Below are 16616 nucleotides of genomic sequence, written 5' to 3' on the forward strand. Positions count from 1 at the left end.
CACAATGTTATATATCCATAAGGACATGCTTTTGTTGTACACTTAACCTTATGGAAATGAATTATTCAAGTTGACCAGTTGTTCAATACCAATTCAACGTTGCCTATCGACTAATTGTAACAGTGAAAGGTCGAAGATCAGAAGCCGCTGGTATATTAATTTTCCATTCCATTTCCTTTCTTGAACGTGCAGATAATGATATCAGATTAACATTCCTTTGAATAATGTTTTTTTAATATTCAAGAATAACATAGAACAAACAAAAGAATCACAGCACTGTCGCATCAATGAATTAACATCAGACACGAAAAGAGCATTACAACTTTTCTGAGCTTTTAATTGTACAAAATATGTTGTGTTGTCATGGTAATATATATCATAAAAAAATCAAAATGATTTGTATTTGTGAAACAGTATTATAAACAAAGCATTTTAATTAGAGCAGGAACGGCTAAAGTCATATCCTGAACGCAAACAAAAACAAAAGTGCCACTTGCATTGTAACTTGTAAAGCTTAATTACATATTAAGAGTTTAATCGGGGAAATCATACGTTTGACTGTTTATTGTTTAACTCCATATCCGATTTCAGACCCAGCTGTGCAGTTAAGCTCAAAGCCCGTGGTGAATGTAGCGTCTACAGCCAGGTAAAGACATGCCAGTCCGATCTCTTTTGGCTCAGCAAGGCGCCTTAGCAGCTGGAATGTAAAATAAGACTCTGACTACTACTATTTTAAAGAGAAGGAAATACAGTTTAAATATGAAGTTTATTTAAGTTAATATCATTTATTCACAAGAATAACCTTTTTGCGTCTTCACACTACTGCGGCATTCTTCTACCGTGGGCGATTTGGTCAGGAAAATCTCGTTATCACGAATAATAAATAAGGCAGTTTCATTAGTTCCGCAAGGAAACCTCTCCGGAAATCTAAGATTTACATATGCAGACACACATACTAATGTTTTCCCATAGAAAAGGGATTCTAAATTAACTTGGCCCGCCTGTGATCACTGCATATTTTTAATTAGCCATTCCAGACTACTCGCCTGCGTAGACAACTGACGGAAAAGTGTTGATTAACAGGTGTATATTACAACATGCGATTTCATTTGAAGAAGAGTTGTCTCCCCTGTCTGCATACTGGTAACATATATAAGATTTCGTCAGTCATTTTCTCACGGTGTATGAAGTGTAACTGAAGAAATTGCTGTAGTTGTCGATGGTGGTTTTAACGAAAAGTTCAATGAATTCGTTTCTATATGGACCTCATTTATTTTAATTTTTGTTTCCTTTTTATAATTCACATTTTTATACATCAGTATCACAAAACTTACTACACTGTCTTCCCAGTTCTTGATCTGTTTTTGTGGATCCGGTAATGATGAAGCAAATTCTTCCAGAAGCGGCGTTCTGACCACAGATGGCGCTATACTATTTATAAAACGAATAACAAGGTATTAAAAATAATTTCATAGTGATTGATTCGCTAGAAGATTTCACGTTAGTGTAGCAAGTTCGGTACTATTATTAACAATATTATAGGGCTAATACACCTGTCTGATGTCGTTACCATCTACAAAGGCCCGTAAAATGGTTTACAGCCTGAGTGCGTAGCACGAGGAATGAGATCTATAGTAAAGGCATTTGCAGATGGTAACGGTCGAAAAAAAGTGTTTTATCGCTATCATTTTATAACATACACAGCATCAGTTACTTTAGTGGTTATTAAGGCTGTTAAAGTCATAAAAATGCAAAAGTAATGAGTTCGAAACCCCTTCCCTAACTGATAGTTGTGTGACGTCATAAGAGCTGTTTTAAAAGAAAAAAAAATACAATACGCTCGACCAGGGCCGAAACGAAAGTTCCGATTTTGCTTCTATGCCATTTTTTTCAGTGTTCTGTCGATTGGAGATAGCTCCTTTTAAGGAATTACATTGGATTACTTGGATCAAGTACACACCGATTCTACTTGCGACATACCTGTTATGAAAACATTGTGCAAAAAGTTTAGCTTAAACGCTTCATTGAATGCAATCATGGATTGACAACTGCCATCTGTTCACCTTCAGCATCAGAGAAAAGAAATGTTGGAAGCTTCTCTAAATCAGAGTGACATGCTGCTTATTTGCATAGGCGGCTCCAGGGGGGGGGGGCGTACCCGGCGCCCCCCCCCCCCTAAAATTTTCCAAGTATATGTATTAATTATTAATATCGTTCCATCATTGTAGATAGCTTTTAAGGTTATGATTTGCTCCACATAAAAAATAGATCTCGATTTACCGTGGTTGTATCGAACATCTATTTGGCCACATTGGACTCTTACGAAACATAATTGGTCCGAGACGTTGTGGAACGCTCTTATCGATTAAATTATCTATTATGACGTATTCAGTAGAATGTGTTAGCGTTTGGCTATCCTCCGTTTTACGGCTATACGCAGGAAGTAAAACGCCGTTCAATCGGACACATGCGTAGTTTTGTAGTGAATATCGGACGGCTGAAATACATGCGGGGAATATCGGACACAACAGTTATTTTAATAAAATATGTTCTGGTTTTATTCGACATTGTGTTGAATGTATTAACCCTGAGAAGTCAGTGAAACAGACGTTTGCTCGTCTGTTTCACTTTTCGGATCGTTCGTCATAATGACTAAATACAATGTACAGAATAGCACCCAGCAGACTACGTTCTGTGCAAACAATATTTTTTTATTTGTCTTCACATTTCTATGACTTTGGAAGTATTTCAAAGTTTATTTCTATAAGCGACTGTCTTATGCTAAACAAATCTGTTCGAAAGATTGATATGGCGGGAGTGTCAAACAGCTTTGAATCATATCAGACGCCGAGTAGCTTGTCATCTTATATGGATCCAAGCTGTTTCCATATTAATTATATCATCAGCCGGAAAGGAGTTAATATTTCACCTTCTCTGAATATATTCGCAGAAGTCAGTATAAAGCGACTTAAAACAATAAACTAGAAATGAATGGCAGTAAATTTAGAATAAGATCAGACGCTGCTTTGGATGTACGGCATATGATCTGACTCTGCACTGTTAACAACTCAAATTAAACACATGCCGTCTACATTGATAATATTCAGAAACGGTAAAGTAAAGAGGTGTCCTAGAGAAAATATGCCAGAAAGTCAGTTAGATTGCGTATAGCAAGATGTGCAACTCTGTATATTGCTGTAAACGCGTTAGGTTAGAAAGAGTATCGTTTCTTCCACCGTATAATAATATTTCTGTAGCAGTATCAGTAGCCTATGTCTTACATCCCCTTCACTGCCGAGAGCAGTTCGGAACGTGCACAATATTTCGTCCGATTCAATTTGATTGTGTTATGCCATATGCGAAATGCTTTTTGGGAAATGATTTTTGTGCAAAATGCGAGATGCTAAATGCTTTTAAAATGCTTCATGCGAAATGCGAGATGCGAAGGAAATCCGTTATTCAGGAGGTGTTACTATATTTAGATTTCACATAGCACGAGCTTCCGTATTTCCGTACCTGGCCTTTCGATTGGTCGAAAATGAAACTATTGTTCTATATATAGCATTTGCATAACGCATTTCGCAAGAAGCATTGAGCCCCGGCGTTCCATAGTAAACACATGCAATAGTTTAAGAGCTTGAGGCCGTCGCGAAGGCCTCCGACCCCCTGAATTACCATGAAAACACATGGGGGCCTTAGCGGCCAACAGAAGTCAATTTCAGAAGTTACGCCCCCCCCCCCCCAACTGAGAAACCTGGATCCGCCACTGATTTGTTATAAACATTAATATGGAGAATAACTGCTATAAACACGTCTAGCTATCAAAACTTACATAGAACATTACGCTACATGGTAATGTAACAATGCCCATCAACGATCAAGAACATTTACCATGCCTGGGTTATAATCAGTGCTATCATCGACGAAGCTCCGAAGGGGGATCGACCACAGGACCCTCTGAATCAGAGTCCGATACGCTAACCACTCGGCCATCGCTGTGAAACACAACCACGTAAACGTTGTTTTTACTATAAACTCGCTCATATTTTATGGCTAAAATGCTTGAATAAGAAATTAATAAATATGGATTACTTACCTATTTATCCGAACTCCATGTACTGATTCGTCATAGGCCAACGATTTTGTTAAAGCTGTTACGCCACCCTGTTCAAGAGGGATTCTATTATGTCATAAATTTGAACATTCCTATAACATCAATTAAAAACTAGACATACATACATGACAATAAATGAGGTGTGTTTTTATAAGGGGATTTTGTTATTTATAGTCTAAAATTGTGTATAATGGTGTTTAAGCATACTATTTTTTGTCATAAAACGCTAATTTTGCAATTTTAATACTTTTTGGGGGGTGGGGGGGGGGTGTGTGGGTGGTGGGTGTGGTGGGTGGCGTAGGTTCTGGCGTAGGGAGGCGGGATTGCGCCGGGTTCTGAATCCGCTAGTTGTAAACTGTTTTGTCATGCACAATTCACGTCAAGCACATCGTGGACAAGATACCCACTTTTGTTGCGCAGTACATGCTCATGTGTTTCGGTCCAACGGTAGAACCAAGGATACTGGAAATGTTTACAACGCTGCCCTTTGTCTTTCGCAGGTGCGGTAGGGAGTACTGGAATTAATAGGCATAGAACATATACAAATTCTTCAAGATGTTACATTAATTTTATATAAGAGTTTACATGTCTGGAAGAGACAAAACACAGCAATAGCATACTACAGATCAATAGGTTTAGAGAGAAACACAAGAAACAGCATACCTTTAACAAAGGTTTGAAGAAAGCATGATTGTAGTTTAAATGCTCATACCTTGCACATGGTGAAATAAGCCACTAGATTTAGGTTTAGCAGGTCTTGGAAAGCACTTATTTCTGAATCGTCTATCGTTTTTGCTGGATTTGCTGAATACAAAAACGGTGCAATGCATGTACTCGTATTATCTTCATTTGTGTAAAAATATATTCATTGTTTTATTTACCCTAATATTTGTAGTGCCACTACATAACGTTACTGCTGGGTCAGTTTCTATTCTTTGTCGAAGCGTGGAACATTAAGTATGTTTGATAAGGTTCCGTAATGAAATGTGCAATTACATATTTATGATATTATTAGTATTCTATTAAGAGAAGCACAACAGTTTTTACATGCCATTGAAACGAAATTTAACATATTTGTCAATATTTAAGGTATCGGATGTATGTTTCTGGTTTCACCATGTCATTGGCCGCAATGTTAAATGTTGATGCATAGTGACCCAAATAGTTGTCGTATTACTTGAAAGGTTTACTTATATCTAAAAAAAATAGAGACCGAACAATTTCTGTAAATAAAGTTATTGCAGATTGTATTTTGGTAAATATTTTCAACTAAATTCGAAATATGAAATGACATACTAAAAATCAAGGCCCCAAAACGTTTTGTGTTATCACTGACGTTGATTTTTTATACCAAAAAACTTTTAAATGACAATAAATTATTACAGAATCAGGCATCCAAAATAAACACATTGTACAGGATTCCTTAACAACTATTTAAAGCCTCCAAACGTGTACATGTGAAATTGTAAAGCCTTGCTGTGGTTTCAACTGATTAAACGGTTTGTTCCTTGTTTTAGCGGATCCAGGGGGGTGGGGTTAGCCACCATCACCTAAAATCGTCCTTGTTGACTTTATATTTCAATATAGAAAAAAAGTAATAAAATACGCCCAACATGCACCATTTTGGACTCGAAAATGTAAAAATATTCTTGGGGGACCCTCATCCTTTACCACCACTTGCAACCAAATTGATATCGGTTCAGAGGGAGGGGCACAAGTCAAAAGATTGCGCCCCTAAGTTATGCCCCTCAAACGTCGAATCCTGGATCCGCCCCTGTAGTGTATTAACACTTTGATATGAGATCGAGATACATGGCACAGCTCACACTTTAAAATGCAAAAATTAGAGTGTTACCATATCCAGCGTTGTTCACAAGAAGATCCAGTCCACCAAATGCTTCAACAACGGATGCTATCGACCTCTGAAAATGAATTTCAGAACATGCTTTTTTCTAGTCATCAGAGTACAATATTTGTTTTAAAAGATATATCTGGGTTGTTTATAAACAAGTCAATTTTATTAATAGGAGGATATTACATAAATCAGTTTATCAGCTGCAACGACAATAACGGTCTTTAATTTTGTAATAAATTGGCAAAAATTTTGGCAGAGGAATTTTTTGAAAGGATGCAAAATGTTTGCCTTTCAGTATAATAAATGGCGGACATATTTGACGCCATCTTTGGATTAAAGAGTTCCGGTAAAGATTTCAATTCTTATTAAAGCGACTAGGTTTACCTTAACTTCCGCCTCATTTCGCACGTCACAGTGAACATATTTCACAATTCCTGGGCCGGAAGTCGTCAGTTCTGAGCCAAGCTTGTCTATTGGTATCAAAATAGATGCATTTGAATACGCATGAGGTGATGAATGGCTGTGAGGCCTATATTGTATGGTTGAAGGGAGGAAAATGAATACCATTGGTTGATGAGCTTATTTATCGTGGTCTTCAGAATCCATGTATATAATAATTCTTAAATCTTATTGCCACCTAGAATATTTTCTCATATTAAAAGTACGTTTCTATTTCAAAATTTTGCTTGAGCGAGGCCAATGACAGTTTTAAGAATTATAAACTACAAGGCTATATTGTAGCGAAGTAAAGCCAACATAAAACTAGAAGAAGAAAACATCTTAAAAAGGGATATCATTACATGTATTATTCAATTAGACATACAAAGCCCCAAAATTATAGTTTTAATATTTTGGCGTTTTCACGGTTACAATCTTGATATCATTAATTAAAAACTTCCATAAATGCATTATTTAGTAAGTAGTTAAAGGTTTATCACTCAAAATTTATGTTTGTTATATTAGCATATGTATTGATTTTGAACAAGAGTGTTTCTTTAAAAAACACTGCTACAGTTTGACAAAAAATATGATTGCTTGAATTCGAATTGAATTGAAGGCTAAAGGGAAATAAATATACAGAATATTATAATAATTTTATGAAAATAAATCTGAAATTAAATTTAATGTTATCATGTTATTAGATGGCTCATATTTGCAGCAGTGTAGTGTTAAAGCCCACAATAGCAAATGTCGATTTGTGCATATTCTTTGTTTACTATATTCATATGTTACAAACAAAACGTATTTAATAAAACAAATATTAAAACTAGTACCATTAATGTCAAACACAGCAACCTTCCCGCCCTGCTCCACTGAAAACAGAAATCAGTTATACATGAATATTTGCAGAGTAAGATTCAATCGGAGCTTGTAAACCGTGTATAAATCCTATGAGACAACTATTCATATAATAATACAATAACAATAGTTGACAGAAAAAATCCGACCCGAGGGCACGCGCGTAAGCCGGTAACAAGGCTTGCCGAGTTACCGGTCACGCAGCGTGCCCGAGAGTCGGATTTTTTCGATCCGGACCGGAAAAATGATATTTTTCTTGCATACCTTAAATTATGAATTTGTAGAAAATTTGACGTAGAAAACGCACTTTTGTACATTTCACCAAAAAGCGCGTGCGACATTGTGTACTGACGTCATAAAGCGCAGTAATTTTAAATCACCATTGACGTCAAATAGATCCTCTAAAAATCGCGCATTACGAGTATTTATTTTCAATTTTAATTAAAAAGTATTGCATACTTATATTTTTGATTGCGCTTTATTGAAATTGCATAATATACATTTCATAAACCATACAATAAAATAAACTAGAAGTGGCGCGTTGTTGCGCGTGACTCATCTTACATGGGGGGGGGGGTGTAAGACGAGTTTTTCCAGCACCGGTCACATGACCGGAAACACACGTCCGGTATGCAAGAAAAGGGGGTCTAGGCATATTATGAGAAAAAGTTTTCAATGCTCAAACGCATTTTCCAGCGAATTATTCGCGAACAAAGTAGGGAAAATTTTTAGCATCTGTATAGCACAACATATTTCAGGCATTTATCGTTAACTGAACTTGATGAATGGAGCGATAACAACACTATCGTCAGTTATTTATCATAGTTAAATTCCACAGTACATCTTGGGAAAATGCCAAAATTGATGTTTCGATGTATATTTCTTGCAAGTTAAAAGTATACATTGGAGCTGAGCAAACTTGACAAATTAAGGAATATTGTAGATTTGACAAATTGAATATTTTTGTGCCAAAATGTTTCAGACTACTCAAATGTCAATGTCCTAATGGTCGTTTCTCATCAGTGTGATACTGAAATGGAAGTAGTGATATACATCGAAAATGTGTTCACATATATTCGAATGTCTTTCTTATAATACAAACAATCACCACACAACATAACGCATTGTTGTTTGAATGGTGTTAACCATTTATGCATATTCTTGTGGAACTTCTGCGCTTAAATGCAAATGCTTTTTGAGCTAAATTCGGTTAAAACTCTTCTTTTGAAAATATTGTTGAAACATATGAACTTGTATAAAACGTAATATTTATGTTGCTTGCTAGAGAAAGAACATTAAATTGACTCGCTCATGTCTTTGTAAAATGCACATTGTATGACGAAATAAAGAGTGTCTAATCATTAGTGTTAGAACTAAGATACAGACGCCTGGAACCCTTCAATATATATATTTATACTCATATATTGTGTTTTAAAAAAACGATTTTGAATAGTGTAAGCAACGCAATTTCACAAACATCTTAAAGTTATGCACCAGTCAATTGTAACCAATTTTTTCAGTGACCGTACCGACGTGGGTTCGCACCCCACTAAAGGCAGAATATTATTTCATACTTAAAATGTAGTTTTTTTCCTGCAATTTTGGTATCAAAGAGTAAACTAGTTATAATATAAGTGTTTTCAGATGCAGTACAGGGAAACTTTGGTGCCAAAACTTGAGCAAGTTCCTTTAAAAATGTTTGTGTTCTGAAAAACATAATTATTATATTGATATGATGTATTTTTATCTGAACATATATCATAAATTTATTAATGGGTCGAAATTAAGTCCTTTCAGTCTGCGGGGGACACCATATACAATATACTACATTAACAGATGACTGCACAAGATGTTAAACATAAAACGACTGTTTGTACTTTAACATTGAAACGAAAGTTGTTTACATTCAAAAAATTATGTTTATGTACTGTAGGTTGCTTGAACATATTGCTCAAGTTTAAGACTTGTTTCGCTTAAAGTCATAAGGTTAGCCTACTACGAATTATTCAAGAGGATAAATGCATCTTTATCAGTCAGTATGAACACAGCGCTAAGTAGAACGCGCGCATTTAAATAACACAATAGAAAGATAAAAGAGGGTGATGCATATCAATGAAATATGAAACTTTTGATCGACATTATGAAATTTCCATATCCGAAGACTGATTTTGCTACTACCTTTTACTCATCGAGTTAATTTAAAACAAAATTTAAAATACGTTAATTCGATTTAATAATTTCAAGATCACTCATTAGTTTCAATAATAAATATGACATATAGTCATGCGATTATCAAATAAGATTAAACAGGTATAATGTAATTTCAAATTTACTTACAAAGTACATCCAGAATTCCCTTTCCAACTCCCTGGCATCCGCCTGTAACTATAGCAATTTTATTCAGAAATCGTACACCAGCTTTATTTTCAGCCATTTTTCATTCATAAATTAAGTACAAATTAGGTTTTTATATAAAGTTTAAAGGTTTCACCTACTTATACAGCATGTGAGATAGAGCGTCCTATGACCCACAATTGCAGATAATGCGTGTTAAGGTCAACGACGTTTACATATGAATGCATGAAAATAAACAGGTCTGCGTAGGTTTAAGATATTATTTTGATTTTCAATTGTATGAAAGAAGTGCATTTGTTTCGATTTAAGCAATTATGAAAACGTTAACTGGACTTTAAAATATCCATTTCATGTTATAATTGTTGTTTTTTTACATGCATGTCGAACACATTTCAACTAACCGACGGTATGGGCTAATTATCACGAGGAGAACATAGTTTTATATCGTTGTAATTAGTATTTTATGCAAATTGTTTCACGTAAAAGTCGGACGGCTCCAAAACGCTGCCATTATAACTTTTAGTAGAAAATGCTTGTTAATGGAAATGCATTCAAAACTGATAAATATGTCATTGTTTTTGAAATTTGTAAAACAGAAATTGAAAGCACTTACTAAAGAATGGTCGCTAGAAGTATTTTACCTTAGACATTATATAAATATCATATGGCAGCATGTGTGGCATTGATATTGTCAACCCGAGAGCAAAATGTCACCCGAGAAGATAGCCATATGATATTTATTTTATTATACCGAACAAAATGAAGTACATGAAAAAAGTTTTAAAATGTTTTTAATTCATTCAATTATACAAGTTTAACAAGGTAAAATACAACAAATAAAAATAATTATATCTAGAACAAAAGTCCACTGTTTACATGCTGACAGTTCCTATCGCCTGGGATTTGGTGTACACATTGAATAGTGACGTCATTGATGTATGTGTATAAGGGAGGTAATCACGTCATGATTTAGCATAAATATTGAAGCAGTTATTTGCCCTTATATGACATTCAAAATATCACTGCGGTCACATGACCTGACAGTGAATTTTCGCTTGGTCACGTGTCGAAAAGATTGAAAATGTTTCTGTAAAAGTGAGGTATAATAAAGTACAATAGACGAGAACACACTCGAAATAATCACTGATGTGCATGAAAACGCCATGTTTTAACTACGTATGCACGTATACTTTTGATGGCAAACTAACTTTGCCCGGACAACATTAGTTTGATGAGATAAATGAATACATTAAGGCAAGGGATGCATAAAATTATCAATCAAAACATGTACAGTACACATAAAAATAGCACAAACTTGCATAATTATATTGATAATCCATGAAATACACAAGCACCAAGGATAACACAAAAAGGATCCCGGAGAGCTCTTATTTCCATTGTTATTCTTACTGTTGATGGCATGTCATAGAGAGGGAAGTTTTCATTGCAAATAAGTGATAAATAAGTAAGATGATACATTATCATCATCATTATATCACTTTAAATTAGTATCATAGTAAGTTATTGAAGAACATTGTTTGGATCTCTATCACAAATATAACATGATTTTTTTCCCAAGCATATCACAGAGTTAAGAAAACTATCACTTCACATGATATTTTAAATGAACAGTATATCATAAGAGATACATGGTAAGATTTATTAATAACAGCTAATTATTTTTGGACAATGCCCTTAACGATATTGTCTTAAAAACTACAAACCTAAATGCTACATTGAATTATTAATACAACAGTATTGATATTTTAATAGAATTCACGTATGAACAATATTCCGACGCACTCGCCGGTTCTGAAGTATTCTGAAGTTTTATGTTTTTTATTGATGCAAGGGGCTTGAAAACGAAAATTGTTTTTGTTGCACATGTTTGCATTTTCACTTAACAACATTTCCCCAGCTTTTAAATTTTGAACTATTATTGCAAGTAATTATTTGTTTTTAAACATGCACCTATATTGTACATTTTCATTGATTTTTAAACCAGTCATTTTTAATATTTGTTTCAGCCTAACAGCTGATATCAATGCACAGAAAGTAATATACACATGCTTGACATTGTTGGAAAGAACAATGTCTGTGCTACATTTATACTTAAACGGATATGAATTTCCTTTTATTTACACCTGTGAAACCATCAATAGACAGGGTGACCCCAATTTGCCAGTTCTGAAGCACCATTTAGAAATGAGGCCCTGAAATGGAGATGGTAAGACATGATGTTTAATTTTATATTTGTACGTGTTGAATATTGTTACTAAGTTATAAGTGAAGAAAAACACAAAATAACACACTTACACATAAACTGTTTTCTCTTTGTTTACAAAACATAAGTGTTAAGTGTTGTTAAAAGAATATTTTTTGGATTTCAGATTGTCATGACAAAGATAGATATGTTTGACAGGAAGCGGACCGGTGTTGGAAGTCAGACTCTGGTGACACCAACTAAGTGTAAATGTGCAAAGGCACAAACTCCCTCAAAATCTCACAATAGTTCAGCTCAATCCATAGCCAAGAAACTGGTGCAAAAATATAAAAGGGGCATATTCGTCAATCTTTAGTTACAAACAAATTGACTCCTCTTATCGAAAAACTTTTGAGAGGGTGACAACTACTTTTATGGCAGTTAATGATAAAAAAGCTTCTTTTTACTAATGATCAATCAGATAAATATATCTATTGGACATGCCCATATGTCATTGTTTTAAATTTTGTGCTTAATAATTATTTTCTAAAATTCGGTAAATGTGTATATAAGCAAACAATTGGCGTTCCAATGGGTGTCAATTATGCACTTTTACTTGCAGACCTCTTTTTATACTACTATGAAAGTGAATATGTGATGAAATTATCTAAGTCTGGAGATCTCGCTCTTGTTGATAAATTCAATAGCACTTTTAGATTATATTGATGATATTCTAAGTAATATAATCCTGTATAATATTCAATCGATATACCCTTCACAATTGCTACTTAATAAATATAATACATCCGATTTAAAAGCATCCTATTTAGATCTGCAACTCAAAGTAAAGGAATATATATATATATTGACTATCAATCTTTATGATAAACCTGATAATTTTAATTTTATAATAACTAATTACCCTTCTTTAGATGGAGATGTTTCTGGTTTACCATCACATGCACAGTTGATAAGATATGCTGGAATATGTACAGATGTTAAAAATTTCAGCTCTCGCAGTAGACTTATGACGGAAAAACTTCTAAAACAGGGTTGCAGATATTATAAATTAAGGAAATCTTTCTCAAAATTTGTTAATGGTCATTATAATCTTATATCAAAGTACAATAGTAGTCTTAAATCGCTGATTGCTAATAGTATTGCCCAGCCCGATTTTTATGGTGATGTTTTAAAGAAAATTTGTAAAATTAAGATGTTTCCAGCTGGTAGTTGGGCAGATAGACTTAATGAGTTACTTGGATTGTATTTAAAGCTTGGATTTAAAGGTAATACTTTGAAGTGTACTTGCCTTCTAGTTTTTGAAGATGATTTCCTAAAACAAAATATAGGGTTGAATATAGCATCCTTACATGACTAAGCTTTCAGTCCTTTGATTTTATGAAAGATTTGCAAATTCAAGTTATCTTTAAAACCTTCTTTGGCTGGCTCGGAGTGTTTTGGCATGTGACGTCATTTTCTTCAGATAGTTTATGTAGGTAATCATTTGGAAGATATTTTTAATAATGTTTTCTGTATTTGTTCCCAGTTTTAGTACAATTATGCTTTTTACTATAAAATGATCACACAGTTTTCAACCTTTTATTTTATAAGGCAGACTGTGCGTGATGCGCATAGTTTCAAACAATGACTGCATCGTATATTTGAAGAGTGTTTGCATTAGGTGCTCTGAATTGTATTCCTCCGTCTGTAGATAGAGTTGGGATCTCTAATCATTGAACTAATTGGGGTTGACCTATAAGTTTATTTGTTTTATAATTAAGTTTCCTCAAGTAAATTCATTCTTTGATGAGATTTACCTTTTGCGTTTTTTTCCTTTATTTAGGATTGTTGGGATAAGAGTGAGGTTTGTGCACGTAAACTGGTTTAACCCCCCAGTAAATTTACATTTTACTGACCGTTCCAAGGCGGTACCTAACAAACCTTGATCAACATACCTAGTTTTTTATATATAGTATGTATACACTGTGAGGTTTGTGGAGTTTTGTGCTGTTCTTCCATGTTTCTTTTTGTGATTTTTAGCTCACCAGAGCACGAAGTGCCTAGGTGAGCGTTTTAGGGCCATCATGGCCCTCTTGTTTGTTTTTGTGTTCTGTGTCTTTAGCATTTACCCAATGCCATTAAACTGGGTTTATGTTTAAACTTCTTGCTACCGAGCTTGTTTCTGTAGGTTTTCACATAAGTATAGAAAATTCCCCGGTAAGATTGAGAGAATTAAAGAAGCATTGAAACATGTTTCTACTGGTGTTTCAGTTAGAAAGGCCGCTAAAAACTTTGATTTAAGTGACAGTGTGTTGCGAAGACCTAATGACTGTTCAACATCATCAAACACTATCAGAAAGGCTGCTTTGCAGCAACTTGAAGTAGTAAGGAAAATTGCTGGAAAGGAAAAGTTGGCAAAGACAAAATATAAAGATAATATACAAGATAAAAGAAAGACCAAGAAATATACTGCTAGTGTATCAGCAGGGGCAACCAATTGTGCTATATCTAGGGTCAGTAAGAGAAATGTTAAAGCCAAAAAAACTTTGTTGTTCAAAGAACTATCTACTGATAAATGTGTCAGTTGTATGGAATCGAAATATATAGGGGATTCGGGATGGGTTCAGTGTGACCTTTGTGTATTTAAATATTTGGTTAAAACCTCAATATCAGATGTATTTAAACCACATACAAGTATGCCAGATTCATCTGCTTAAAGCATAAGAGGCACCACATGTGAAAGAAGCAACTACAAAATGTACACCAAAAACAATTACAAGCTGCTGTTTAAATGAAAGGTAGAATTTAAACCATCTCCGTATGCCATCACCCGAGCCTAAAAATGCATCTGACGTTTGATTAATCTGTGTCTGAAGAATTTCTGGCACATAGCAGAAGACAATTGAGCAGGAAACTATAACGCTTCTTTATAGTACACCATGATGGAACCTTGTGATGAATACGTTTGTGTTGATAAAATTATCGTAAAGTCAGCTGACCAAGTGTGCATATTATTTGGATGCAGCCATTTTAAAGAACAATGCACTTATTATTGAGTTTGAATGTGTAGTTTCTGTGCAATTCGTTTATTTCTTCAAAGCGGTTTGAGGATAGGTGAGCGATATTAATTAGGGCCTCTAGGAAAAAAATAAAATAACATTCAACATACCCTGACACATGAATCATACCAGATTTTGTTTTTGAATGTAAAACTATTGACAAAACATGTAGTTTGGTTAATAAATAAAGTCGAGACACGCTATGTCGAACTCTGTTATCTCGATGTTCTGGTTATGCCGCATATTTTTTCTATATTACGTTACCAGTTTATACAAAATGGAGTCTATTTTCTGAATCCGATGAATATTCCTATGAATACATGAAACATGTAAACAGGTTGTTGACGTGATATGTGCGTTACGTGGTTAGAAGGTGACCCGATATGGGATATATATTTAGTGAAAAAAGTTTTATCAATATAGTACATACTAATATTAAAACTATTTCAGATAAGAAGCTTTAAATAAATAAATAAAGTTTGCATATTTTAACTTTTACTATGTGTAGCTATTGGAACATGATACTATACAAAAGTTGATAACAAGTTATTAATGCAAAAACAATTACAAATTACAATATTACAAATAATGTATAAAAATGATGTAATTTTCCAATTAATAATATATTATGTATGTTTACAATTTATCTAATTCCGTTGAAGAATGGGAATAATGGGTTTAACCTTTTTCTTTTGCATCCGAAAGGCTACATCGTGTCGAGAAGGATTTAAATACCATTGTTTATGCGTTATTATGTAGTTTTCCGTCAATTACAGTTGACTTAAACATAACACTAATTGCCCGCATTAACAAATTCCTGGCATATCACCGCAACGAAGACCATGTTTTAACAAAGGAATATATGGTAGGAAGGTAAAAAATGTCCAGCCCCCAACACTCTCCGCTAGTAGGTTTTAAATAATAACAGTAAAGACAATTTCGCAGAAAAAAACAACATGAAAAGTATAAAGATTAAACAATAGTAAAATCAAAGTTGCTGTATACAAATTTTTCCTGTAATAAAAAAGTGATTCAATTCTACTATTCGTCGAATCTATGTCATCGTATACAACAGCTGTTGTTGACGATGATATTTATACCATCATAAATAAGTCCCTCAAAGAACACAATCGATGTTCCAGATGATATGATGAAAGAGCTGGTATACACATATCGAAATGCAATGCTCTTCTGGCAACATTCTGACGAACTTGAACACTATCGTTTTGCACTTGCTTACTTTGGTCTGGCACCAATATTGTATTGTCCCAGGATTTAGTAATCAGAAAGGTTGAACTATTCATCGCAGCTCGTATTTTAGATCATACCTGTAAAATATTCTAGACCGAGGTCTTCCTCTTTCTTGCAGTTGTGTCGTATTTTTGAAGTATGGCGAAGTGATACATAATGTTTGGTCATGTAACCATATCTGTGAATACAACTTATTTTAGTCTAATAAATTATACTTTGTTTTGGAATGTTCGGCTGATGTGCTTATCAAACAGTAAAGGCGTTAGTCCAGTACCCCAATATCTTGTTTTGGTTACAATGGTTACATTTGAGGCTCCGAAAAGAACAAACATGGGCAATGAACAGGAAACAAACAATTTATTATCTTTGCCAATGATGTGTTAATTTCTAAAACGTTTTGACGTGTATGCAGTGAATACTTCTCTGAGTTTCCATTGGTGATCATTTCAATTGAAATATAAGTTTGCATATATCAACGGC

At 34.2% G+C, this 16616-nt stretch overlaps 1 protein-coding gene across 1 annotated transcript; it reads right to left on the reverse strand.

Moving 5' to 3' along the window:
* Window positions 1-562: 562 nt before the first annotated feature.
* Window positions 563-9715, reverse strand: LOC128223570 (17-beta-hydroxysteroid dehydrogenase 14-like). The gene is made up of 9 exons (XM_052932847.1): window positions 9606-9715; window positions 7244-7282; window positions 6354-6439; window positions 5970-6036; window positions 4827-4918; window positions 4522-4629; window positions 4097-4164; window positions 1335-1431; window positions 563-697 (listed from the first exon to the last, which is right to left on the reverse strand). The coding sequence occupies exons 1-9, from the start codon at window positions 9700-9702 to the stop codon at window positions 563-565; spliced, it is 789 nt and encodes a 262-aa protein (XP_052788807.1). The 5' UTR covers window positions 9703-9715.
* Window positions 9716-16616: the final 6901 nt, after the last annotated feature.

The sequence above is a fragment of the Mya arenaria genome, chromosome 17 (genome assembly GCF_026914265.1).
Source record: "Mya arenaria isolate MELC-2E11 chromosome 17, ASM2691426v1".
Taxonomy (NCBI): domain Eukaryota; kingdom Metazoa; phylum Mollusca; class Bivalvia; order Myida; family Myidae; genus Mya; species Mya arenaria.

Bases quoted from the DNA above. Each gene is read 5' to 3' on its own strand.
- LOC128223570 (XM_052932847.1), bottom strand. From the start codon at position 9,702: ATGGCTGAAAATAAAGCTGGTGTACGATTTCTGAATAAAATTGCTATA. The intron at 6,440-7,243 runs GTACTAGTTTTA...TGATACCAATAG, and splicing joins TGCTGTGTTTGACATTAATG to ACAAGCTTGGCTCAGAACTG. The intron at 4,165-4,521 runs GTGGGTATCTTG...CCTCTTGAACAG, and splicing joins GCATGTACTGCGCAACAAAA to GGTGGCGTAACAGCTTTAAC.